We start from the raw sequence: 25912 nt of genomic DNA, 5'->3' as shown, positions 1-25912 counted from the left end.
CCTGCCTATGAAGAATATTATTCTTTTTTTTTTAATTGTGTGTGTGTATGTATGTATTTTGGAGGAATATTCCTCTCAGACTGGAATTTTACATGGGAGGATTAAAATGAAGCTAGGAAGTGTCTATAACACAGGGTTTCCAAGGAAATTGTGTCATTACCTTTGAGGTCTTCAAGTGGGTTGATTTTTTTTTAGATGGTGCTAGTGGTAAAGAACGTGCCTGCCAATGCTGGAGATGTAAGAGACTCTGATTTGATCCCTGGTTGGGAAGATCCCCTGGTGAAGGGCATGGCAAACCACTCCAGTCTTCTTGCCTGGAGAATCCCATGGACAGAGGAGCCTGGAGGGCTGCAGTCCGTAGGGTCACAGAGATTCAGACACAACTGAAGTGACTTAGTGCACATGCGTGTATATATTAAAATCCATAGAACTGTACATCAAAAGGGAAAAAGTCAGTTTCACTGTATAAAGGTGCTAGAAGCTTGTGTTTGTTTGAATTGTGAATCCCATCTGTGTCATTCATTAATTATGTGACCCTGGCTAGTTACTTTTGCCCCAGTTCCATCTCTAAATACAGATGGTAGTATATACCTCCTGCATGGGGTTGTCGACTCTGCGACCTAGTGGACCGTAGCCCTCCAGGTTTCTCTGTCCATGGGATTCTCCAGGCAAGAATACCAGAGTGGGTTGCCATGCCCTCCTCCAGGGGATCTTCCCAACAGAGGGATTGAATCTGCGTCTCCTGTGTCTCCTCTTTACCACTAGCACCACCTGGGAAGTCATCATGATCATAGCAGCAATGAATGCTCTCAAATAGAACTGTTTTGAGGTACTGCCTTTAGGCAGGACAGGAAGAAATCCTAGAAAAGTGTCAATGCTAAGTCAGCTTTCCATTTTTCAGAGAAGGCAAAAATCAAGCCCTCAGAAAAGTCCCTTTGTTCTCCTAATTCATTGATACGTTGAATCCATACAGCTATTTTCTGGGGACTTAGTGAAAAGTTAGAAAGGAACTTTGGCTGTCTCACCTGTCCAAAATCACCTGATAATGTGGTCTCTATCCCACACTAAGAAACATAATGTGTCTTTCTGTGTGTGTGTGGCCTCAGTTTTCTCAGATCTACCAGTGCTCCTGGCCAGAGGTACTCACAGTGTCTGTGATTAAGCATCATACCTATTGTACCTACCAGTGAGAATATTAAGACCAAAGAAATCTTTCCACTAGGTTTATGACTCAGAAGGCAAATTCTGAGAATTATATGAGAAACAAAAGGAAGCTTCTGAAAAAACAAGAACCTGAAGCTCCAAGCCACAGGTATTTGCTCTATAACTCTAGACTTAGGAATTGTCAGATCATGAAACTCTTGTACTAAATGAGAGAATATCTGTGGTCTCTGACATGATGGGGAAAAGTGATGCATTGTTCGTACATGATGTTAAATTATTAATCTCAATCCGTTCCCACCTACTACAGGGCATCTGTGAGACAGACAACAGGACAAAGATACTAAGAGCAGGCAGAGGTACTATCTGTTGGGTTCACACGAGCCTGAAGTTTTGTTTTTGTTTTTATTGTTTAAGCATTACTCTGACTTTTGAGAGAAAACAATCCCTCAGGGAGGAGGAGAGCAGCCAAGAGAAAATGGAGCAGTCTGAGAAAGAATGGAAATGGTTGTTGCTCCACAAGACAGCCAGGTGGGAGGGAAGCCAGGGTAAATGAGCAGAGGCCGTCTACAAAACAGCTCGCCTCAGCTGGAGCACGGGGTGCCTGCTCTGAAGCAGTGAGAGGTCTGCCACGTCTGGCCCCACTGGAGCTCCAAGTTAGTCATCTGCAGGAAACCAGCGTGATCTCCATCCTGCAGAGAGAGTGATCTAGCACAAGCACCCAGGATCGCGTCTGTGCTGCACTTCTCGGCTGTCAGGGGAAGTGTTGCAAGTTACAGAGACAAATGAGACACTGGGGAACTACACAGTAAAGCCCCACTGATTGGTAGGGCTTGCTGTTGATGGTGATTAGAAATACAAAATACGTTGAACTTCACTGATACTTTGAAAAAAATGCTGTTATTTTAAAAGGGGAGAAAAAGAGAAGATGGAACTTCAGCCCGTATTCTGTGGACATGAGGGGCTGTCCTGACACCTTGCCGTTAACTTCTACTCTTTGCTGATTCCTGCATGTTGCCATGGTATAAATGAGTCATGCTGGAAGGGTACTCTTCGTATTGTGACCAGTGGATTAAGAAGTATCAGTAAGCCGACTTATACTCAGAAACCAGCACAGTAAGAGAACTTTCTTATAGCAAATCCACTGTGGATCAGTTGGATAGACCAGCAGTGATCTGGGCTGCACTAGGTTGGCAGAATGTGGTGTAAATTAACAGCAAAACCTAGCACCAGTCTCTACTGTCTATGCTCAGAGGGCTTTTTTCATCTGAGGTCTTGTAACCACCCTTTCTTGGCTTCCCTGCCTGTTTTTGCTGAGAATCCTATAAAGTTAGGACTGAGAAATATATAGTGTAATTCCCTCATTTTATAGATGAGAAAATGAAGACCCAAAGAGATTAAAATCAGGGAAACTGAAACTTACTTAGTAAATTGCACTGTTTAAAACTGCTAGCAAAGTACCTTGGAACATTTTTAGATGTGCCTCAGTGAAAACATAACCATTGAATTTTAGAGGTAAGAGAAACCTGAGAATATAAACTAAACATTTAAAAATGGAATCTCTGCTCGTTGAGACGTCTGAAAGCCTAAAGAAAAGATAAGGGAGAAATGTTTGGCTTTCTAAAATACATAGGTTTTCAGGGTAAATACAGCATCAGGTTTTGGGTTCTATATTTTTCCGTAAATGCACGTTTACCATATTTTCTTCTTTTTAATCTAAAGATTCAGGCCTAAGCTCCAAACTGCAAACAGTACACAAATACAATGGTCACAGTTTTAAGTTACAAAATTTACAGTTTCATTTTCTCCAAAATAAACTAGAAATCAGCTACCATTTTCTTCACTTGGGAAGCTGCCGCCCTCTAGAGGGTGGGTCTGGAAACGCCGGGGTTCTCCATTGTCAGTGAGGAATAGGGCAGGGCTGCTGCTAGTGGCATGTGGCATTTGGGGATGAAGGATGCACATAGAGAACCATTTTCCCCAAGATGCCAATCGTATTCACTTTGAAACGTAATGAAAGGGAGACCTATGGTTTTTACAAGTAGTAGGGTTTTTTTTTTTTTTTTTAGTTTATTTTTGCCTGTGCTGGGTCTTTGTTGGTGAAGCTGACTTTTTTCTAGTTGTGGGTAGCAGGGCCTACTCTAGGTGCAGTGCATGGGTGTCTCACTGTGGTGGCATCTCTTGTCATGGAACATGGGCTCTAGGGTGCATGGGCTTCAGTAGTTGCTGCCCCGTCTCTAGAGCACAGGCTGTCAGTTGTGGCTCACAGACTTAGTTGCTCCACACCACGTGGGATCATCCCGGACCAGGGATTGAACCCGTGTCTCCTGCATTGGCAGGCAGATTCTTTTCCGCTGAGCTACCAAAAAGCCCTACAAGTTGCATCTTAAAAGACTGACCATTTATCCTATAATGATCTACTTAGTGAGGGGGGAGGGGGGGCCTCGAGTGTATATGTTGTCAGAGAATGCAGGACTATTAGAAAGTTAATGCTAACCCTAAGTCTACAGGAAGTTCAGGGATCTGTTTCAGGCCAGTTAACGTCACAGCATTCATCTCATCATGGGACCTGGGACTTGACTTGCCAATTCATTGTCCACAGCTGTAGGGCCACTTACTCTACTAGGAATGCCTGAAGGTAAAGACTTCTGACTGGTGTAATGTTTTATGTACAGTGTTTACAGACAAATGTTATAAAATGGTTGAAGTGCTCTGATCCTTGCAGAATAGACCTCAGATTCCAAAAAGATATAACATAAATCCTTTTCTAAGATTTTCAGGCACTTTTAGATTATGTAAGGGAAATTTCTACTTGTTTTCCAGATTTCTTTCACTGCTGCTTCCTCTAAGTAATACAAATCTGACTCCGCATTTCCGTTTACATCCTCCAGCTTCCTCATGGCAGGGTGTGGCCGTGGAAATATTGACCACGGGACACTGTGATGTGGGCAGCTTCCAGCTCTTCCCTTCTTTCAGGGCGGTAGCTGCGTGCTCTTCACTCTCTAATCTCTTCCCGTTGCTGTGAGAGGATGACAACCTGAGCAACCGCCTTAGACCCAGAGACGGACGCCATGGAGTGTTCCCCAGTTGGGTGCTTGGCTGACCACGTGAAGTGCAGCCGCTTACTCACTTCTCTCTCATTTAAGCCAGCATAGTTTGGAGAAATTAACTTTCTGCCATTTTCTCTTAAGCCAACTGCTAAGCTCCTCTTTCAACTAGATTCTAAATGAGAAGTGCCATCTGGTCTCAATAACAAATACTAGTGGGAGAAAACAATGTAGCAGAACTCTTTTTTAGGTATGTTTGAATCACAGATACACACCTGTATGTACCCTCCAAACTCAATTCATTAAAAAGAGGCATGGTCCTTGGCAGTTTAAAAAGGATGAGGGGGCTTTATTATAGCAGTATTTAATAAAATGCAATGTGGTGCACACAGAATGTTCTATACAGTTCATCTTCAGTGTGAACAGGTCAGCTCCACGTGCCTATCTTTTCTTCTGCAGATTGTACACGAGGGCTGGAGGCCTTTTGGTTTGATACGCCACACTTCCTCTGATGCGCTTTCCTTTGATGTTAACTATATGTGGCAAGAGAGGACGCCGGACTGTCAGAACTGTCCCTTGAGGTGTATAGCCTCGGAGGTGCAGTGTGTCCTTAAACTGTGGTGTTACTGCTACCCAACCTGTGCAGGCACACGAGAAAAAACAGACGGTGTTAGCAACCATCCTATTAAAAACACCAAACACAGCTCCAGATGGAGACCCAAGGGAGGCTACTGCTGCTTCACTCTATTTTTTTAAAAAGTATCAATGCATTTGTGAAAATGTACAGATTCATTTTCAGAGCAGGTGGCATCTTATGAGTAATCTAGCATGTATTAAAATATTTGGCTGATGTCAGTTAAGGCAAATCTGTATAAAAATATGCTAAACTCTTGTGCTTGGTGTAAAATTACCTGCAGAGGAGAACTTGATGTCAGCCACTGCTTCAGACTGCCCAAGTCCTCCATGTAATGTGATGTCTTCAGCAACAAGAGGAGGAAATTCTGCCATTCTTTCTTCTCCACCCATTGGTACCTTCCATTGGGAGGAGGTAAAGTTATTTGGAAATTCAAATGAAACCCCTGATAACTAATATTAAGTAAGGCACTGATAATACTGTACAGGTATCAAAAATAAAATGCTTTTAACCATTAAACTATTGAAAAAAATGCTCTTTCACTTCTAGATCAAATGAAAAGCCCAGGAGCTCTGTGACGGGATGAAGCCTATGGATCCCAGTGACAAGGGCCCCATGGCATCCATCTGGTGGTCACCTCCAGACAGCAGAATCTTATTAGCTTACACTGTTTTGAGAGCCCTTCATAATGGTTTAAACACAGTAACTTTGGGCAATTAAGGCACCATCCCTCCAACTACCTTGGGTCTTACAGGCCTGTCTGGACACACAGGTTAATCCCTGCCTCATTGGAAATCAAGGGTACATGGATAATAGTTAACATCAGCTCTGTGTTTACAGGTGTTTCCATGTATTGGAAATAAGTGAATAATAATTTACTTATTTATTAATGGATTTCTCTGTGTTTATAACTAAGAATACAAACATAGATGTTATAGTATGGTCCCTGCTCCCGAGGAGATCAGAAGGTGGAAACAGCAAGTAAATAAAAGGTTAGAAATGTGATGAGAGGCAATCTCTTAAGTACTATGATAATGAAGGGAATAATGAATGTGGCTTGGTCAAGTAAAATATTAATGAGCAGAATTTTGAAAAATAGATTAAAGTTACTCAGTGTTGAAAGGTATTCTGAGTAACATACAGACATAAAAACTGGAAAAAGGATGATGAGTTCAGAGAACTGTAGTTTAACTGTGCAGAGTGTGTTGTGTGTGTGTGTCTGTATTAGTGATGAGGCTTTCAGTTTCGACTTCTCAGTAATGTGGAACTAACAAGGAATTATAAGCAGGAAAGAAAAAAGAATGAAAATACTGTGACCTGCTTTATATTTTGGAAAAACCTGTACAGTGCAGGATTTGTCAACCTCAGCACTACTGACCTTTTGAGTCAAATAATTTTTTTGTTGGGGGAGGCTGTCTTGGGTATTGCACAATTTTTAGCAGCCTCTACCTAGCATCCATTAAGTTGTGAAAACCAAAACTGTCTGCAGGCTTTGCCAAACGTTGCCGTGCGGGAAGAGTCAAGCCTGGTTGAGAACTACAGCTGTAGTGGGGTGGGGGTGGGAGGAAGACAATAAAACTGGAATCTAGGAAATACCTCATAATCTCAGAAAGCAGGCTACAGTTTGGACTGTGAGCCTGATCTCAGTGATGATTAGGAGGCAGGATTGACTTTGACTTGGGAGATGAATGAAAACCAGAAGGTGAGGAGGCACAGAGCGGCCCAAGAAACTATGATGAGGGGAGAGAAACCTGAGTGTGGCTTTGAGAAGTATCAGTGAGTCCACCCTGAAGACTACACAGATGCATGAAGGTGGGGCCCTCCCCTCAAATACTACATGTGTCTGGAGCATCAACTTCAGGCCAGTTATTTCAATGGAGTCTTAATTTCACTCTGGCTTTTTTAGTTAGTCCAGAGAGAAAGAAGCATTTGCTTCTGCAGTCAGGTTGGTTTTATCCTGGTTGAAAGGCAGGTGTGTGTTTTGACTTATTTATAGTTGTATGAGCATTCATTAATGTAAATCACATCTGCATTGGATGCAGCTGGTGTTTTTGCAGGAGCTCTGTCCCAGCCCCCTCCTCATCACCACAAACACACGGCAGGGACAGCGGTGCCCGGGCACTGGATGTTCTCCACAACCGCATGGTGTGGCCACAACAGACAGAGGTAGAGGACTTGCCCAAAGTCACACAGCTTCACTGAGTGGGGGGCAGAGCGGGACGTGAACCCAGCCTAGCTCCAGTGAGCTGAGCCGTCATGCACTACAGGCCAGCCGACGGTGTGTGCGCAGGTCTGCTTAAGGAGCCGCAAACCGGCCCCGCCTCTGGTGAACGTGGACCGATTTCAGCGGCACAGAAAGGCCACGGCAGGGACTGCAGAGGATGGGAGGTGAGGAGCAGCAGTCGGCGTGATTGCAAAGAAGAGGAAGGAGCGGGACAGAGTTTTGTTTCTGAAAGATCAGAGAAATGTTCACACACTGCTTCACAGGTCAAAGGAAGGATCAAGTAAGCAGGAGAGAAGATGTACAATAGTCTCGAAGTGTCTGTGATTAAGAACCTGGGAGGAGAGCTTTTCCACCCAGACAAGGGCTGCTAAGCTCAGCACTCACATGTGGACCAGATAATTCCCTGTTGTGAGGGGCTGTCCTGTGCATGCATTATGCTTAGCATCCTCTCTGGCCTCCACCCATTACATGCCGGTAGCATCACCCCATTGTGAGAAAATCCAGCGTCTCCTCACTCACATTATCCAGCACAACTTTTTGAAATGATGTGACCACTGGGCAGTTGAAAAGTGGCTACTGCAAGAACTAAATTTTAAAGTTTATTTAATTTTAATTAACTTACTGAAATAGCCACATGTGGCTACCATACCGGACAGTGTCATCCAGAGAAAACCCAGCTCTGTCAGTATCCTGGGATCAGTCCAATCCAACATCCCTTTTCTTATTACAGCCTGTCTCACTTTATAGCCAAAATCCTCATGGTGAACAAGGTCAGGGAGAGCTAGCTGATGGTGTAACAAAGATGGTTCTGTCCCACAAAGGCTTTTTATCAGGGCTGTGGGACTACCAGGGTGTATTAACGTAACTATTCAACCATCAAATCATATTGGCTCACCTTCAGTAGCATATGACCTGCGTGCTTCTGATACATAGTATCCGCCTTGTCCAACGAAGTAATGTGAACAGGAAGGAAGTTGGAAGCCACAACTGTAAACCAAGCTGACTGATTTCCCTTAAGAAAGGAAGAAAGAACTTATCTGTATAATGAAAACTTGGAAAACCAGCACATTACAAGGTACAATTAAAAAATTTGGGGAATTCCCTGGCAGTCTGGTCCTTATTGCTCTGTGCTTCTATTGCAGTGGCCTGGGTTCAGTCTCTGTTTGGGGAACCAACATACTGTTGGTTCTACATAGTCCTACATAGTCCTACATAGTTGGTTCTACATAGGACTATGTGGTGTGGCCAAAAAAACAAAGAGGAAGGTAGGAGAAAGATGGCAGAAGCAGTGCACTTAACCCATGTAAATAAACCTATGATACCTTATATACACTGTGGATACTAAATGTCTGTTTTTATGAAAAACATGAAAATACCATCTGCTTTAATTGTCCCTGTATAAAGTTTGGTTTAAAATGTTAACATTGTATGGTCTCTAAAAATGTATGTAAGGTTTGAAGTGTGTAAGGCCAAATTTTCAATAAATTATGAACAAACAGAAAGCAAGACGTGTGCTAAGGCAGCGCCCGCAGGTCGCACTGAGCGTGGTTGGACACATCCATCTTTCACTTTCCATTTTTCTGCTCACTTTGGCAAAAATGGGGAGCAGTTCTATAGATGCTCTACAATCTCTGAATGATGCTATGTAAATGAATACCAAGCCAAAAAAATACATGTATAAAGGTATACATGTCATCGGATATGGAGTGTGGAATTAACTGAATGCATATTAACCCTGCCCCTAAACGTATGACCTCTGATTTCCACAGAAAAGAATACCACAGGAGAGGGAAACTATCTTTTTAATGTCAAGCTGTGTGGGACATTCAACTGTTTTTTGAAGACAGTTTTTTTTAAGACCTATTACTTTTTCCCACCATTTCATTATCCCAGGTTTCTATTACATACATTTTAAAACACACACATAAAAGGATATCAACCCCCACACAGTCATGACCTAGTTATCAACATTTTGCTAGTCTTGATAATATCTGCTTGCTTAAAGTAAACCCCAAAAATAAAGTCATTTTTCAATGGTACAGACTTTCCTTACCTTCAGAAAATCTATGCGGCCTAAGGCACCCAAAAATAGAACCATTCCTGGTTTTAGCATAAAAGTTCTTGGAATAATGGAATGTGTTGGCAATACAACATTTACTTCTTTTTCTGTTAGAAGACTTAAAATCTGTAAAGCAAAGCGCAGATTTTTTTTTTGAGAATTACTTTCAATGAACATATGCTGTATCGTGCTTTACCTGTAAGATAAAAAGTTATGATTATATATTCCAGGCTTCACAATACATCAAAGTATGTATTCCAGAATTTGCTGTACATAAATTCATAGCTTCTGTCTGTCTAATGGAATCAATTTATAGTTGGCTCTACTCTTGTTTCACAACTTAATCTTAAGTAATGGCAATATACAGGTATTGAAACAACAGCATCCTCCGAATTCTGTCAAATTTGGTGTCATCTGAGCACTCATGATTCAATCCCAGGATAGAAAAATATGTTTTCTTGTCAAGGCTTCTAGGGAGCAGCAATTCTCAACTCATGGTAAGGTCATGTGCTGTGTTTTGTCCTCTTGGCAGCTATGTATGCATTAAATGAGAGTGATCACCCCATTCTAGGCTCAAGTAAAAAGCTTGAAGAACCTTTTCTAAACTCTAGTATTCACTTTCCTTATTTCGTACAAATACTCAGCAAAAAAACAAAAAAACAAACACAAAGATTGGATCCTGTGACTTCTGGGGATGAAGATTCCTAAGTAGACTAGAGAAAGTAGAAAAGAAAAGCCAGGAAGTACAAGATTCTGGTGAGACTAAAATCAAAATCTGACTCAAAAAATGCGAGAAAGTAAAAAAATGGCTTTTTGTGAACTTGTTTCTTAACGAAAAGTAATAAGAAAATTAAAAAAAATGTAATATCTGGGGAGACTTGAAAGAAAATATGTAAGGGGTGGCAAGTAGTTTTCTTCGATGCTTGTGTTTGAAAAGCACATTTAAAGCCCCTGGTAGGAGAGAAATACTTTAACCCTTTTAGCAAAGACCCTCATACTTCCATTTGACAACAGAGTTCCTTGCTTTAGTTTGGGAAACACTGGTTCAGGCATTAAATAAATATATCAATAAACTGACAGAGAATCAAACTGCCTGAGAGAACTTTTCTATCTAAAAACTTGAGGGTCTCAGTGCCGGCTTTAGTAGTTAGCAGATTCTTGCCTTTCTGACCAACTGACAAGAGGGTGTACCTGACTAAAGGAACTGAATCCCTGACCTGCTGCTGCTGCTAAATTGCTTCAGTCATGTCATTGCCCTAACTGAGTCTAAAAGTTAAAGATGAGTGGGTCAAGTTAAAGCGATAGAATATTACTAGGAAGCAGTAGGAATGTTCAGTAGTAATGGGAACCAGTTTCCTAAGCTGAAGCAAGGAACTCTGTTGTGAAATGGAAGTATTAGGGTCTCTGCTAAAAGGATTAAAATATTTCTTTCCTGCATGTGCTTTTCAAACACAAATACTGAAGAAAACTACTTGATACCCCCTTAGATTATTTTCTTCCGAATCTCCCTGGATACTACATTTTAAAAAATTTCCTTGTTACTTTTCTTTAAGAAACAAGTTCGTTCGCAAAAGTTTTTTAGCCATTTTTTTTACTTTCTCAAATTTTTAAAGTCAGATTTTGGTTTAAATCTTATCAAATTCTTGTACTCCTTGGCCTTTTCTTTACTCTGTGAAGTTCTGAATTGCTAAGGGAGTAAAGATTGGACATCAACAATGAGTTGATCCTATTCTAAATGAGGTTCATCTGAGGGGGCGCCTACTTACGAAATTTAGTACTTTGTGTCACTTTAAGAACAAAAACAAATTAGAACTCATGCTGGAAAGTGTCCTGTGTTCATAGCTATTCTCAGAATAGCTCCAGGAAATGAAGACAAAGCATCTGGATTATGTCAGCACAGTCCCCATGTTTGTAGGATGAATTAATGACAGAGAAGAAAAGTGTAGAGTAAGAAAGAGAGGCCATTATACTTTAAAACATTTCAATGTCTGGCAAAGGGGCCGAGGCGTTACATTTATTCCATACACCTTTGGGGAACAATAAGTACAAAGTATGTACAGGGAGACTGCCCAGTTCAATATAAAGAGCAGGTCAAAGATCAAATGGGTGACCTTGGGACGTGAGGCGACACTGCTTTAGCTGAGGGCGAGTCCCTCCTTACTTCAGTTCAAGGTGGGTGCACCTCTTGGTGAACATGTTATAGAGGGAATTCAAGTATGGAACAGGCGGCTGGACCTCAGTGACATTTATGATTTCTTCCAACCTTAAAATCTGGGATTCTGTAAATATTTCTCTAACTAAGGTAAAAACCACAAAGACAGAAGTAGGTTGTCAGCAGCGACGCCTGCCAAATGGCATACAGATTCACCAAGGAGACAGTTCGGTGAATGAGTCAGAACTGAGTCTGAAATGAAAGGGTGCCTTTTTTTCTTCTGCTGATTAAAATAATACTCCTGCACTTGAAAGTTAATGTTTCTAAAAGACATGAAATACATACACAATTTTCTTTTGTAATTCCAGGGGTGTCATAAAACCAGTGGGCATCTTTCACATCTTCTGGGGTCAGTTTTACTCGTTTGGTGGATTTATCTGCGGCCATAACAGGTTCATTTCCCATGTCAAAGGCAAACGAATCGGCATCAAATTCAAAGGCAGCTTTATCCTTCTGTGCTTCTGAATATGAGAATGTTCTTCCAACCCTTCCTAGAACAAGTTATATTGAAGTTAGCAGTCACTCGTTTAAAGCTTTTGACTCGTAATTTTTATGTTTGCTTCAAACAAGTTACTAAGACTAACTATGGTGTTTGGAGGGAAGTGAGACTACAGTGATACTTTTGCTCTGTTTCTGAATGCAGCCAGAGTCAGACTCTTGCAATGATGAAATGCGTGTGGCTAGCTGTACACATCTGGTGGAGGACAGGAGTGTTGGAAATCAGTTTTTCGTAAATAGAGGTTGGAAAGAGATACCAAGGAAAGGGGGACAATCCAATTTAAAGCTGTTACAGTTCAACAACGTATACGATCTGCAAGGCGGGGGCTGGTATCTTAGTACAGATACTTCTACTTCCAACAACAGCCAGATAGACACTTATTCACATTTCATTTCCTAGATTTCTTCAAGTAGCTACTGTCACAATTTTCCCAGTGCAATGAATTCTGGACTTCCAAACAACAGCCTTGCCTTTAAAAGGTCTCTACGTTCTAAAAAGAGGAAGTGTCTCTTCCCATAAAAAACTGGCTAGCCCTAGAGAGCTGTATTTCAAAGATGCTCAACAAAAAATTTTAGCATAGAGTTACACTAGTTTTCCTATAGAAGACACTTACCTACTAAATAACCATGCTTTTTTAAGAGATTCAGTTTATTTTGTTCTTGTTGACTAAGATTTTCTTCTGCTTCAGTTGCATCTCTTTTAAGCCTTTTTTGCCTTTGAAACATTCTGTAAGGAGTTGGGTTACAAATAGGAAACTTCAGAAGATTTAATGTAGTACCTGAAATACCAAATACATACACTGTTATAAACACTGTACAGGAAAATGGAATAAAACATTGAAGAGGATCTATACCATCTTGAGTACTGTGATTATTTCTCTTAACTTTAATGACAAAGGTGAAAGTGAAGTGGCTCAGTCGTGTCTGACTCTTGGCAACCCCATGGACTGTACCCACCAGGCTCCTCCATCCATGGAGTTTTCTAGGCAAGAGTACTGGAGTGGGTTGCCATTGCCTTCTCCAGGGCATAGTCCCTCTACAAAATTATTCTTACTCTACAGATAAGGCAATAGGCTCAAAGACTGGCTCACAGGCTCAACTAGGATATGAATGCCAAATCTATAGGCCTGATCTCTTTCCATCTTCTGCATATTACTAACTGATATAAAAAGCACTTCTGTGTATAAGTCTCCCAAAGTCCAGGACAGAGAATACAGTTTACCAAGCAAAGTTAAACACTGCTTTCAAAGGAACAAATGAAGTAGTTCATTTTGCCAACTGTTACATAAAAACAGGTCACAGAAGGATTCATTCTGCAATTACTACAGATGTTTCCTGGAGCCACAAAGTTGACTTTTATTTTCAACAAAGCCACACATCATATTGCATCAGTGAATTATTCATATGTTAAATCTGTATAGAATTCTCGTGAGTAAACTCAAGGTATGAAGGGTAAGACTGAGGGATGGAAGGAGGCTTTTCTCTACAAAGTAAAAGGACTTTCTGGAGAAACTTACAAAGGACTAAAACTACAAGGGAAACCTTGAAGAGAGCAAACACTGGTTTGTCCTCTGGTTCACCTACAGTGCTTAGAACAGTGGCTTGAACATAGGAATACTCTTGAGTATTTCTATTTCTATTGAAAAGTTACAACATATACTGACTTTGCAAGCACTAAGCTGCCACGGAAGCGAAATGAGAACAAGGTAGAGAATTTTTAAAGGGAAGCCTCCCACCAGCTCCTGATGGACATTAAGGAAGAATACATGACTAGGAGAGTGAATCACGATCAGACTATCAGCTTCTCAGAAAACGAAGGGGACGCTCACCAGGCCAAGGGGAGATGGTGGCCCTGTCGATAGCTTCAGCGCCCTTGGCGATGCAATAATCGGACTCCAGAAGCGTATTGAAAAGAGTGGACTTGCCAGCGTTGGTGGCGCCAACCAGGTAGACGTCGCCGCGGTAGCGCCAGGAGCGCTGGAGCGCGGAGATCAACTCCTCAACTCCATAACCCGTCTTGGCGCTGATGAGCCTCACGTCTCTGAGCACCGTGCTGGACTTCGACGGAAGATTCGCGTTGTCCTCCCCGTCCCGTGGCCGGTCCCCGCTGGGATGTTGAGGTCTTCGGTAGCCGCGGGGCGGCAGGAGCCCGGCGCCGATACATTCGTCCCACAGTCGCTCCCGGAGCCGCTGCCGGTAGTTGGGAGTGTCCTGGGGCAGCAGGTCCACCTTGTTTCCCAGCACGATCAGTTGCTTGGGGCCCACCAGGGCGGGCAGGTGGGGCAGCAGGGCGTCGGGCAGATCCAGTAGGTCCACCATGTACAGCACCAGGGCGGGCTCGGGCCGCCGCAGCGCGGCGCTCACCAGCTCCAGGAACTGTTCCTGGCTCACCTGAAGGCGCAGGGCGCGCCGGTGATGCACCAGCAGCCAGCACCGCTGGCATACGGTCCGCTCCAGCCCCCCTTCCTCCGCCACCGCGCTGTTAAACTTCTCGCTGGGCAGGTAGCCGGGCACGCCGGGGTCCTGGCAGTGCAGCTCCGCACCGCAGCCAGAACAGTTCTGGCCGCTGGGCGGCACCGTCGGGTCCGGGTGCCCCACCGCTTGGTGCACCCGCCGGCCGGCGCCTAACTTCCGCTGCCGCCTCTCCTCCCGCCGCTGCTCTATCCGTCTCTCCTCCTCCTCCTGCCGCTGCTGGAGCTCCCGCAGCTGGTCTTGGAGGGTCGCTTCCGATTCCGAATCCGGGATGTACTCAGGGAACAGAAAACTCTCCTCCGGGTCAGCCCCTCCTGGGTTACCCCCAGTCGCCGTCGCGCCACGAGGAAGGCCACGTCCCAGGCCCGCTGGGTGTCGGGGGGAGGAATCGGTAGCGCATCTCCTCTGGAGGAGCGTCTCCCGGACGCCGTGGCGCGTTACAGTGGGAGTGGGTCCCCGCAAGAAGCCGCAAAGAAGCCTGCGAGCTAGGCGCGCGGGCAGCATGAGAAATGCGCAGTGGGCAAAGGGGCGGAGCCACCTTTTCGCACGTGCACTGTGGCCCCAGATGAGCGTAAAACAGCAGAGACAGGCCGGGAGGACCTGAGAGCTGTCATTCGTCAGCGTCGCACTGAAGCACCTCCTTCCACGTCTAATCTCGTGAGTTCCCGCGATGAAGGCTCTGTGGCCCAGAAACCTACTTAAAGCGATACCGCGGACTTAGATTAGCGTAGGTCGGTCGAATAGGCTAGTTAGTGAGGGTTTATCCACTTTCAGACTTGTTTAACGCGCTGTCCCACCTGCTGTTAAGAAATCACATTGTTAGAAGCTACGTGTTTGTCTTTTGAACTGGAAAATTAAAAATCGAATGTCGCAGACTTACAGCCACAATTAAAACCTTTTATTAATACATCCGCTTGGCTTTTTTCGGGTATCATTCATTATTCGTGCAACAGCATTAAAATCACATTTCTTAAACATTTTTTTAAAAGAATATGACGCATAGTTGGTGTACACAAATCCTTAAAATCTTCGTGTTTTTAAATCTTTGGAACTGAAAAAAATAGAGCACGGGGACAATTAAACCTTTTATTATTAAATCTTCTTTCTTTCTTTTTTTTTTTGGTGCCATTATTTGTGCAACACTAGAAAACAAAGCTTCATTTGCAGGAGCCAGCTCGGAGACAGTAGGCTGCGGCTCTCCCACTCAAGAAGAGGAAACCTCAACCCATAAATTGCGCATGTGCAATACTAACCCTTAACCACCTTTTTTTCCCCCGCCTTGCCCTTCGCGCAGGCGCAGACCTTAACTGGAGCCTTTTTGGGCGGGGCTTCGTGTGGGACGCAGAGTATTCTGGGAACGCCGGAGACGGAAATTACTTCGCCTCACTCTGCTGTGGTCAGTGGCAGCTACGCGCCTTTCTGCGTGTGATTTCGAGATTGAGGGGCTCGGGAACCGTTTGCCAAGATGTATGACGCGGACGAGGGTAGGTGACCAGTCAGGGCACTCCCCAGCGACACATTTAAAGGGGGGAAGCGTGGGGAGTTGGACGAATGAAGGATTTGCGGCCCCCTCCCCAACCTCCCCCACCACGTCCCCAGTCGTTTCCCCACATCCCCAGGCCGGATCCGAGATTTTGAGAGTTGGAGGGTGCGGGGAACGTAGCCTTTATGTTCTCGGTCAGGAGGACTTTTGTTCTCTTGGTTGAACCTGATACTCCCTTCCCGTTTTGAAAGTAACCTGCAGAACCATACGACAGGTACAGTTTTGATATCGTCTGAAGCTGAGCTCCTTTTCTTTTCTTTTTTCATTTATTTTTATTAGTTGGAGGCTAATTACTTCACAATATTGTAGTGGTTTTTGCCATACATTGACATGAATCAGCCATGGATTTACATGTATTCCCCATCCCGATCCCCCCTCCCACCTCCCTCTCCACCCGAATCCTCTGGGTCGTTAAGGCCAGCGCTAGTGGATTTGTTGAATAGTTTTTGAGCGTCGGCCTGTGCCAAACATTGGGCTAAGTTATGGAAATACACCGGGGACAAAGAATATAGTTTCTGTATATGTGTGTGTGTGGAGGGGGGGCAGAGTTTGATCTAGTTTGGCATTCCTGGTAGCTCAGACAGTAAAGCGTCTGCCTACAATGCGGGAGACGGGTTCGATCCCTGGGTCGGGAAGATTCCCTGGAGAAGGAGACGGCAACCCACTCCAGTATTCATGCCTGGAAAACCCCATGGACAGAGGAGCCTGGTCGGCTACAGTCCATGGGGTCGCAAAGAGTCGGACACGACTGAGCGACTTCACTTCACTTCACTTCATGTTGTTATATGCCTAAGTAAATTATCTTGAAAGGTGATATTTACATTTTCTCTTACCACGAGATGACACAGTTCTCGATGGTATGTATTTTACTGAACAGGGACGCTTTATGTCTTTTTTTCTTTTTACATGTAGAAGTCTTAGTCCTGAGTAGTGTATTTTCATTGTATATTTTTAATGCTCCCTCTTCCATTCTCCACAACTCCTTTTTCAGAGTTCATTTTCTTCTAGCTCCCAACCTCCTGGTTGCCCCTCACTCTTCTGTTCCTTCACTTACTTAATGGAGAAACTAGAAGCGGAAACTTAAGGTCTACTGTTTAAACTTGTTTCATTTTTATCTTGCATCTAGAAATTTATTGGTATCATTGTATTCTTTTTCTTAACTTCTGTCTGCGTAAAAAATTTAAAAAAATCTTAGCTTAATTTTTTAGTAGGTGATATATTCTCATTTCTCACAAGCTAAAAGACATAAGAAATGTTAAAAGGGATAAATGATCGATAAATATAAAACTGACTTCATTATTACGGCTGCTTTTCCAGCCTTATTAGCTTCTCCTGTGTGCCTGTGATAATAACACCTAGTGTGTCATCAAAGCTAGAAATCTTTAAGCCATTTTAGATACCTTAGTTTTTTTTTTTTTACCTCTTTTCCCACATGTAGGAGTCAGCAATTCCAGACGATTCAAGAAGCATTTATTAATATAATTGATTTTGGATTATACATCAAATTTTGAATCAGAGTTATTAAGTTTTACACAGTCTATATAGGTCAGAATAGAAAAAAAAAATACAGCACACACACTCTTACATAAGATGACGAGACCGTGTGTCATGGAGAAGCTTCCGCAGGTCCTGAGCGGCCAGGACAAGGAGGAACAGGGCCTGACCCTGCCGGTCCTTGATGCCTTGTCCCTTAGTTTTAACACCAAGCTGAAGTCGTTTGCCATATGCTTCATCAGTGGCATCTTCTGCATCCTTGGAACTGGATTGCTGTGTCTCCCTGGAGGCATAAAGCTTTTTGCAGTGTTTTAAACCTTTGGAAACACTGCTGCCTTAGCCAGTACATGCTTTTTAATGGGACCCGTGAGACAACTGAAGAAAATGTTTGAAACGATGAGATTTTTTGCAGCATTTATGCTTTTGTGTTTCGTCCTCATCCTGTGTGCTGCTCTTGGGTGGCACGAGAAGGGACTGGCCGTATTATTCTGCAGATTGCAGTTCTGTCGATGACCTGGTATAGGCTGTCATACATCCCATGTGCAAGGGATGCAGTAATTAAATGCTGTTCTTCTCTCCTGAGCTGAGAGCTCTTTGAAGAGAAGGAGACTGGAAGGACCTTTTGAAAGTCCATGTTCTGTTTTTGGTGACGTGGCCTTTTCCTGATATAGTGATCACTCCAGAACAACTGCAGCGACTATCTAAGACCATTTTGTATACTGATAAAACTACATACCCATTAAACTGTTAAGTGCTTGTGACAGTGAATTCATTATGTGCCATTAATACGCTGTTTCAGAGACAAGGATATTTTAATCATTGCCAATTGTAAATGATTTTTAGCAAGTTTTAAAATCTTTCCTAAACAGCATTTGAGATGTAAATACTTAAGGATAAACCTACACTGCAAGATATAGTCAGCTTTTTTGGTGGCTTTTATGTGTTTACATTTTTAAAATATCTTTTTAAAATAAAAACTTTAAATGTGAAAGTTTTTACTTTAAGCTAAGCATTGCTTTATTGTATGTAATAAAAAATAATTAGAAATTTCATGATTTTGAAATAAACCCACACTTGGAAAAGAAATTAAAAAAAAAAGATGAGACTAATATTAGGACTAGTACACACTGATTTTTCAAATGCTCCATTGTACACATGACTATTGCTGCATGACTACCCCAAAATTTGGCTGCTTAGAAATTATTTAATATGTTCGTGAATTAAATGGGCTCGGAATTTGGGCAGAGCATGGTGGGAATGGCTTGACTGTTCCCTGATGCCAGTGGCTGGCAGACACAAAGGCTGGATATTGACAGCTGGGGATTGTGATCTGGAGTGTTTACTCACACTCTGCTCTCGGTGCAGACTCTGCATCTGGCACCTAGCCTAGGAAAATTCAAGGCCTGGGATTGCTGACTGGAACATCTCTAAGTGGCTCCTCTGCTTAGGCCTTCTCACCTAAGTATACCAGCCTTAGAGTAGTAGAGCTTCTTAATCACAGCTCCAAAAGTAAGTATTTCAGCAAACAAGGTGGAATTGCATTGTTTTTCCTGATCTATAGCTTCTAAAATTGTATAACATTGGTTCAACTGTATTCTCTTAGTTATGGGAGATTCAAAAACCCATCCAGAATCAAGGGGAAGAAGCATAGACCAACCTCCCCTGCCCTTATATCTTGACCATAGGAGTGTTAAAACCACTTTATAAAAGCACATATAAAATGGAAGATACAGTGTGGCCATTTTTGGAAAATATAGGCAGTCATCCCTGTCCATATATGAAATGTTGCTGTAAGAGACACTGTGCCTTAATGTATTGCCCAGCTACTGGAATCCTTTGCTGACTCCTCCCTCTTAGCCTTATCTCTGACTTTGGATCAGAGGACTGTGAGCTTGCTGTTAGTTATTATATATTTAGCTGTTAATAAGAGTAACATGAGCTTTCTGGAGAGGACGGAACAGTTATAAATTCCTATGACTTGTACTGAACATTTCTCATGAGACCTCTTTGTGAATTGGGAGAATACCTATGTGACATAGACTCATGTATATGTAGATACATATATACAATATTTCATTACAATTCAAGTAATGATTGAGATTTTACAGAAATAGGGTAAAGCAATTGTTTTTTATTTAGTATAGATAAATGTGTTTCTGCTACCTCACATGATAGGAGTGAGATGTGAACTAGTACTACTTATTGCAAGTGAGAATAATTTTTTTTTTTTTTGCAGATATGCAATATGATGAAGATGATGATGAAATCACCCCAGATTTATGGCAGGAGGCTTGTTGGATTGTAATCAGGTAATGTTTTAGACCAAACTGAATAAGTTTTAAAAGGCACTGTAAACCATCCAGAGATTTCCTGCTTATTCTTTGCTTGAAAATTAGATGTTTTATGTGAATACACTTCATGAGTGCTGGCTTGTTATTTATTTAAGTATCTAACTTTAACTTGCAAGGTATTTTGATTTATAGAAAAATTATGCGAGAATTCATGTGTATACTTCACCTAGATTCCCTAAAGGTTAACCTTATGCTATGTTTTCTTTTCCTTATTCTTTATCTATCTGCATTTTTTCCTGAAATATTTGAGACTTAGTGACTTACCTAGGAATATTCTTTCACATAATCATAATCTAGGTCATTAAAATAAGGAAATTAATTAATACAGTAATCTCATTTAACTTAGAGACCTTACCCATATTTTGCTGGTGTCCCACTGAAGTTGTTTGAAACAAAACAAAAATTTTCTGATCCTGGATCGAACATAAGATCATATATTACATTTAGTTTTCATGACTTATTCTTTTGTCTCTTATAATCTAGGACAGTTCTTTAGTCTTCCTTTTTTTTGTTTGGTTTTTGGTTCTGAAACCCACTATCTTTCCAAACCGTCCCATGGCCTCACTTTTTTTTTTTTGACCTTGACGTTTTTGAAGAATACAGGCTAATTATTTTTTAGACTGCCCCTCAGTTTGGGTTTGTCTGATGCTCATAATTAGATGATTACTTTTGGTAACAGTGATGTTCTGCTCTCAGTGCATTATATCAGGAGGCATATGATGCCTGTTTGTTACATTACTGGTGCTGTTACTTTGATTCCTTGGTTTTCTCACTGTTTTAACTGGATAAAGTCATAACAGGTTGTATTTCAACCCACATTCCCATCCAAGTCTAAGTGTAATTAAACTGTTAATAAAACTGAGCAGGAAGCGTTACATATAGGTAAGAAAAATAACTTTTAAGTAATAAAGTCACCTCTTGCTATGTTAGGATGTAAAATGCTACAATTCTCTCTTACCAAAGAGACAGTTGCTTTGTATATAGTAATATGATGATGCCTCAGCCTCTTCCCTTTCGAAGAATACACGCTTCTGGATTCTGCTAGTTGTATTTGGAGTAAAACTGAAGCTTTGCTAAAGATTGTTTTGTTAGAAATATATGGAGTTTATGGGATGTAAGTATGTATGTATTTTTCCTATTAAACGTGGACTGTAAAGTTCATACTGAGACATTTACATCTTCTATGATTTTCAGTATTAAACACCAAGAGACACTTTACTAGGAAACGATAACCAGCTAGATGTTTGGAGGATGCCTGTATTTGGTGATTGCCAGGGAGAAAGAATGTTTTGATCTTAGCCAAAAAAATAATTGTTTTCAACTTATGTGGCAAATTGCTGAAGGATTAAATACACTGTTTGACAAGTCCTTGCATTTAATGTTTCTTAGAGAATAAAATATTGTTTGATTTTTGCATTTTAATTGATTATAGGAGCTTTATTGTGAGATGATGTTTTGTTTTTCCACTATTTGATATCAAGTGATCTTTCCCAGGCATTGTTAATGTGATAATACTTAATATCATAGTGACTTTAGTAAGATGACCTCTTGTACATCAGTCATGGTAGTTGTTATTTAGTCACTGTGTCCGACTCTTTTGTGACCCCATGGACTATGGCCTTCCAGGTTCCTTCTGTACATGAGATTTCCCAGGCAAGAATACTGGAGTGGGTTGCGATTTCTTCTCCAGAGGATCTTCTTGACCCAGGGAATGAACCGATGTCTCCTGCATTGGCAGGCGGATTCTTTACAACTGAATCTGGGAATTCAGGGATACCATTGTAGTAGATACCATAAATAAGAACTATTCAAAATAATAACTATTCATAAATAAGAACTATAGGTGTTTAAAGGGTGGCATTCTAATGAGGTACTGTTCTGATGATTTGGGGAAAAGTAGTAATGGTTCAGCTTCTTGGGAGCATGAAACTTGTCCTTAGTTTTTTAAAAGATTTTTCATTGTAAATTGTCCATAAAAACCATTGTTGTTTACTTTGCAGCTAGTGCCTTCCATGTGTCTCTTATATACCAATGGCTGACCCAAATGGTTGTGAGAAATTTCTTTGCTGTTAGCTCACAGTCTCTACTGAAGGAAATTACCTTCACCATTCTATATTTACTTACTTTTATTTATTTATTTGCTGTACCAGGTCTTAGTTGTGGCATGTGGGAATTTTTGATTTTGGCCCACGAACTCTTAGTTGTGGCATTTGGGACCTAGTTCCCTGACGGAGGATCAAAACTAGCTCCCTGCATTGGGAGCACAGGGTCTTAGCCACTGGACCACCAAGGAAGTCTCTGCCTCCATCTTTCTTGAAGCTGTACCTTATATACGGGTGATTGTTACTGTGTTCTCTGCCATAGAGAACTTCTGATATTGGTAGCCATGGGTGACTGAATCAGGGTGGGACCCAAAGCCAGCCAATCTGCAGGCTGGCCAGCAACCTGTCAGATGATCTCCTGATGCAGAAATAGGAAGCTGATGGTTTGTTGGGCTATGCATGTCACTCAGAAAATTGGTGTGACATGAGGGAGCTAGTTAATAAGCAAAAGGGGCTAGAAGCTAGGTCCAGCTATGCAGCTCTTCCTGTGTGGTGGTGAGGGGAAAGGGTCTTCTTGCAGATAATAAGTTGTTTCTTTTTGAGCCTCTGTCCTTCATTAGGGCTTTCACAGTTTGATTTCTGTGTCTATACCACTAGCTCTGATCTCTCAACCTTGCTCCATTTTTAGTGATCAGTTGTTTGCTGAGTATTTTCACTTAAATGACTTTGCCTCATCTTACCTTTAACATATACAGAGGATAACCTTTAATCTAAAATTGAAATTCTTAACATGCTGTATTTTAGTCACTGACATCATCATCTTTTTTCTTATTAAAATTAAAGTTCTTATAGTTGAACATCTGAATATACCACAGAGGGATCACCGCCAGAGTCTAGTTATCATCCATCACCATACATTTTACCCCCTTCACCAATTTCACCTATAACACTAACTGCCTTCTCTCTCTAGCAACCTCTTATCTGTTCTCTATGTCTGTGAGTTTTTTTTCTTTTGTTTGTCTGTTGTTTTCGGTTTGGGTTTTTTTTCTTTTTTTTTAAAAGAGTCCTCATATGAGTGAAATCATGTGCTGTTTTTCTCTTATTTATTTCTCTTAGCGTAATATTCTCATGGCCCATCCATGTTAACGTTTTTCTCTTTGACTATACATTTTCTTTAGTTTCAAGAAATGTTTCAGAGAGATTGGATAAAGTTTATAAGGGATAGTTATAAGTTAGGGCTTCCTTCCTTACAGTTCTTATGTTGTGTTTTAGTAATTTTACCCATAAGTCTCATTTCCTCATATTTAACAATAAGTTCTACAAAGAAAGTGTTCCTAGTCTCATCCCCTTTTTTGGATACATGATAGTATTTTATATAGTGATGGGTACAGAGTGATTTCTATTTTATGATTAATATTTGTTGAATGAGTTGTAACTGATTGTAAACTCATATTTTCCCAGTTCCTATTTTGATGAGAAAGGTTTGGTGAGACAACAACTGGATTCTTTTGATGAGTTTATTCAGATGTCTGTTCAAAGAATTGTGGAAGATGCTCCACCTATAGACCTACAAGCTGAAGCTCAGCATGCTAGTGGAGAAGTTGAGGAACCGGTAAGATGGTTATTTTAATAAAGTAACGTAAATAAGGGTATTGATTTGAAATTTCAGTCCTTTTCTCACCTGGCTTAAAGGTTAAAAAAGAAAGTTGGTATTTTTTGTAGTGTACTTAAAACAGTTTCTGTCAGCTCTTGATTTACTCTTAAGAGATGCATTTTTGCAAGTAATGCACAATTGTTAATTCTTATTTAGATAGTAGGTATTTAATAGTCAGAAGAGGAAACTCAGAGATATGATGAGCTACTAAGAGAAGCAAGCCAGAAATAGTCATATTACTTCAGAAAATCCTCCTTTTTTCTTTCCAAGTGTAAGGAATCAAAAGAAAAAGTAGATGAAGGACTTCCCCTTGATTATTTGTTGCATGAAATACATTATTATATCAATATAAGAGATAACAAGGGAAAATCACCCAAATATATCAGCTCTTTTAATTTTTCTAAATTCGTTTGTATTTTTTTTTTTTAACACATGCATGTTTTCAGCACTGTTAAAATCATAGCAGGGCTGTCATTTTAGAATCTAGTTTTAAGTGAGTGATTGTAAAGAAGTGTGTATGTAGTCGAAAATAATGACTAGTTTTTTTTTCCTTATTTATTTTTAATTGGAGGATAATCGCTTGACAGTGTTGTTGGTTTCTGCCATACGTCACCGTGAATCAGCCATAGGTATACATATTTCCCCTCCCTCATGAAACTTTTTCCCACCCCAGTTGTTTTTTTTTTTTTAAAGCACTATTTATTTATTGGCTGCATGGTTTGGGGGATCTCAGTTTCCCCAACCAGGGATCAAATCCACGCCATAGCAGTGAAAGCCCAGAATCCTAGCCACTAAGCCACCTGGGAATTCCATGTTCCCAGTTTTTGAGTAGAGAGGCAGCTTGATTGCTCTTGAGGAACAGGGAAAACTGAAAACCAAAATGAGGTAGAAAAGAAGTAGAATTAGACAGAGGGAGAGATTATCATTTCCTGCCAGATCAGTCCCTCTTTTCCGTAGCTTATCTCATAAGGGCTGGTGTATTATTCTCATTTTGGGTGGAGATACTGCATAGACTTTGCTCTTGAGAACAAAAATAATTGACTCTTCTGGCACTGTGTTGGAAAAATGAGTGTAAAATGTCTTTTTTTTTTAATGTATGGCATTTTTTTCTATATGGTCTTTTCAAAATGAGAGATAACAATATAGCATATTCAGAGTTACAAAATAAGTACTATGGAAGGAAGAGATCTCTCAAGCTTTGGTATCAGAGCTTAGTGAAAAAGATGGGAGGGACTTAAGCTGACCATGAAGGGCATTTGTCTTAGTACAGAAAAGATATTTAATCATTTCAGCAAAAGATACTTTATGTATTTGGCTTGTGGTTGGAATGGAGGGACCACTGTAGTCAGTATATTGTTTTTGACTTGATCTCTTTTTGATAGTGGAAGGTAAGATGGAACTAGGTTGTTACGTGCTTGGATGTCATTGGCTGTCTTGGGAAATTGTGTAAAGACTGTCAAAGAATGTATATAAAGCATTATTTTAAAAAGGTTGCTTTGGAAATGATGTTTACTGGGAATGGGAAGAAATTTTGAAATAGCTTAAGTTTCAGATAATAATGGCTGAATTCCTTTTGCTTCATTATCACCAGTAGTTCTTTTTGCTCTTTACCTACTCTAAGAGGCTTGGGAAACTTGGGTATTAATAATTTTCCTTTAGTGACCTGCTTAGTTCCATCTTTTCCTTTTCTGAGGTTTGATTTAGAGAGAAATTCTGTATCCATTTAACTCTGGAAAGTTCTCTTGCATCTTGTTTTATTGGGTAGCAGATAGATATTTAATTGAAAAATTTTTTCTTTCTTTTCTTTTTTTAACTGTGAAATAAGCTATAGTCAGCCATGGTTGGAAATTCTCATTCCTTTATGTAGAATAGTAATTAGGATTTTCTGTTGTTGTTGGTTTTGGTTTTTTTTTTTTATTCCCCTTTGCACTCAGTATTATAAGAAGGTGGCTATCATACTGATTCCATACATCTCTTACACAGAAATGCCCCCTCAAGGATTCCCAGTTATCTGCCCATGGGAATTGGCAGTTAGTGAATGGGACAGAATGCTAAGTCTCAGGAAGGTTTCTTGAGACATTTTTGTGGGAAGTTTTGGGTCAAAGGGAAAGATGAAACCCAACAATGAGCATTCCATCCTTCATCTTCCTGGGGAAGTTCCCATCCCAAAGGTTTTCTGAAGAAAGGCACCTCTCTCAGCAACCTAGAGATGGGAGGTGCCCAGACCTACTGCCTGGATTGGGTTGAGGCAGAAGAGGACAGCGTTAAGCAGCAGAGCTCACAGACCCAGGGCAGAGAAGTGAAATGCCTGTTGGGGAGAGAAGGGGACTAAAAGAGCCCAGAGGTCCAAGTCATAAATTCCACCCTGTCTCCAGTTCTGAGCAGAAACTCTTCTTCCCAAGACTCAAGTGGAGTTTTAATTCAGGGACTGGCTTTTCTCCAGGACACAGAGAGGACAAGTCAGGCGGAGATCCAATGGTAGTGAAGGTGGAGAGTTAAGGTATCAGACACAGAGGCGGAC

The 25912-nt window shown here is 41.2% G+C and overlaps 2 protein-coding genes and 1 pseudogene across 2 annotated transcripts in view; 2 read left to right on the top strand and 1 right to left on the bottom strand.

Moving 5' to 3' along the window:
• Nucleotides 1–4531: 4531 nt before the first annotated feature.
• Nucleotides 4532–15130, bottom strand: LOC122696549 (nitric oxide-associated protein 1). The gene is made up of 7 exons (XM_043906663.1): nt 13665–15130; nt 12450–12614; nt 11623–11828; nt 9120–9251; nt 7962–8078; nt 5120–5240; nt 4532–4846 (listed from the first exon to the last, which is right to left on the bottom strand). Exons 1-7 carry the CDS (start codon nt 14809–14811, stop codon nt 4650–4652), a joined length of 2085 nt encoding a protein of 694 aa, XP_043762598.1. The 5' UTR covers nt 14812–15130; the 3' UTR covers nt 4532–4649.
• POLR2B (RNA polymerase II subunit B) overlaps nt 14500–25912 on the top strand; it is a 44502-nt gene continuing 33089 nt past the window's right edge. Inside the window, exons 1-4 of the mRNA XM_043906661.1 lie at nt 14500–14610; nt 15602–15791; nt 19581–19653; nt 23199–23349. Coding sequence (XP_043762596.1) covers nt 15773–15791; nt 19581–19653; nt 23199–23349 — 243 coding nt within the window. The 5' untranslated portion in view covers nt 14500–14610; nt 15602–15772. The remainder of the gene's footprint in view (nt 14611–15601; nt 15792–19580; nt 19654–23198; nt 23350–25912) is intronic.
• On the top strand, nt 15813–18237 carry LOC122696552 (annotated as a pseudogene).

This window comes from Cervus elaphus, chromosome 6, assembly GCF_910594005.1.
Source record: "Cervus elaphus chromosome 6, mCerEla1.1, whole genome shotgun sequence".
NCBI lineage: Eukaryota > Metazoa > Chordata > Mammalia > Artiodactyla > Cervidae > Cervus > Cervus elaphus.
The sequence above is the reverse complement of the archived record's forward strand: the minus strand, read 5'-3'. Positions and strand labels throughout refer to the sequence as shown.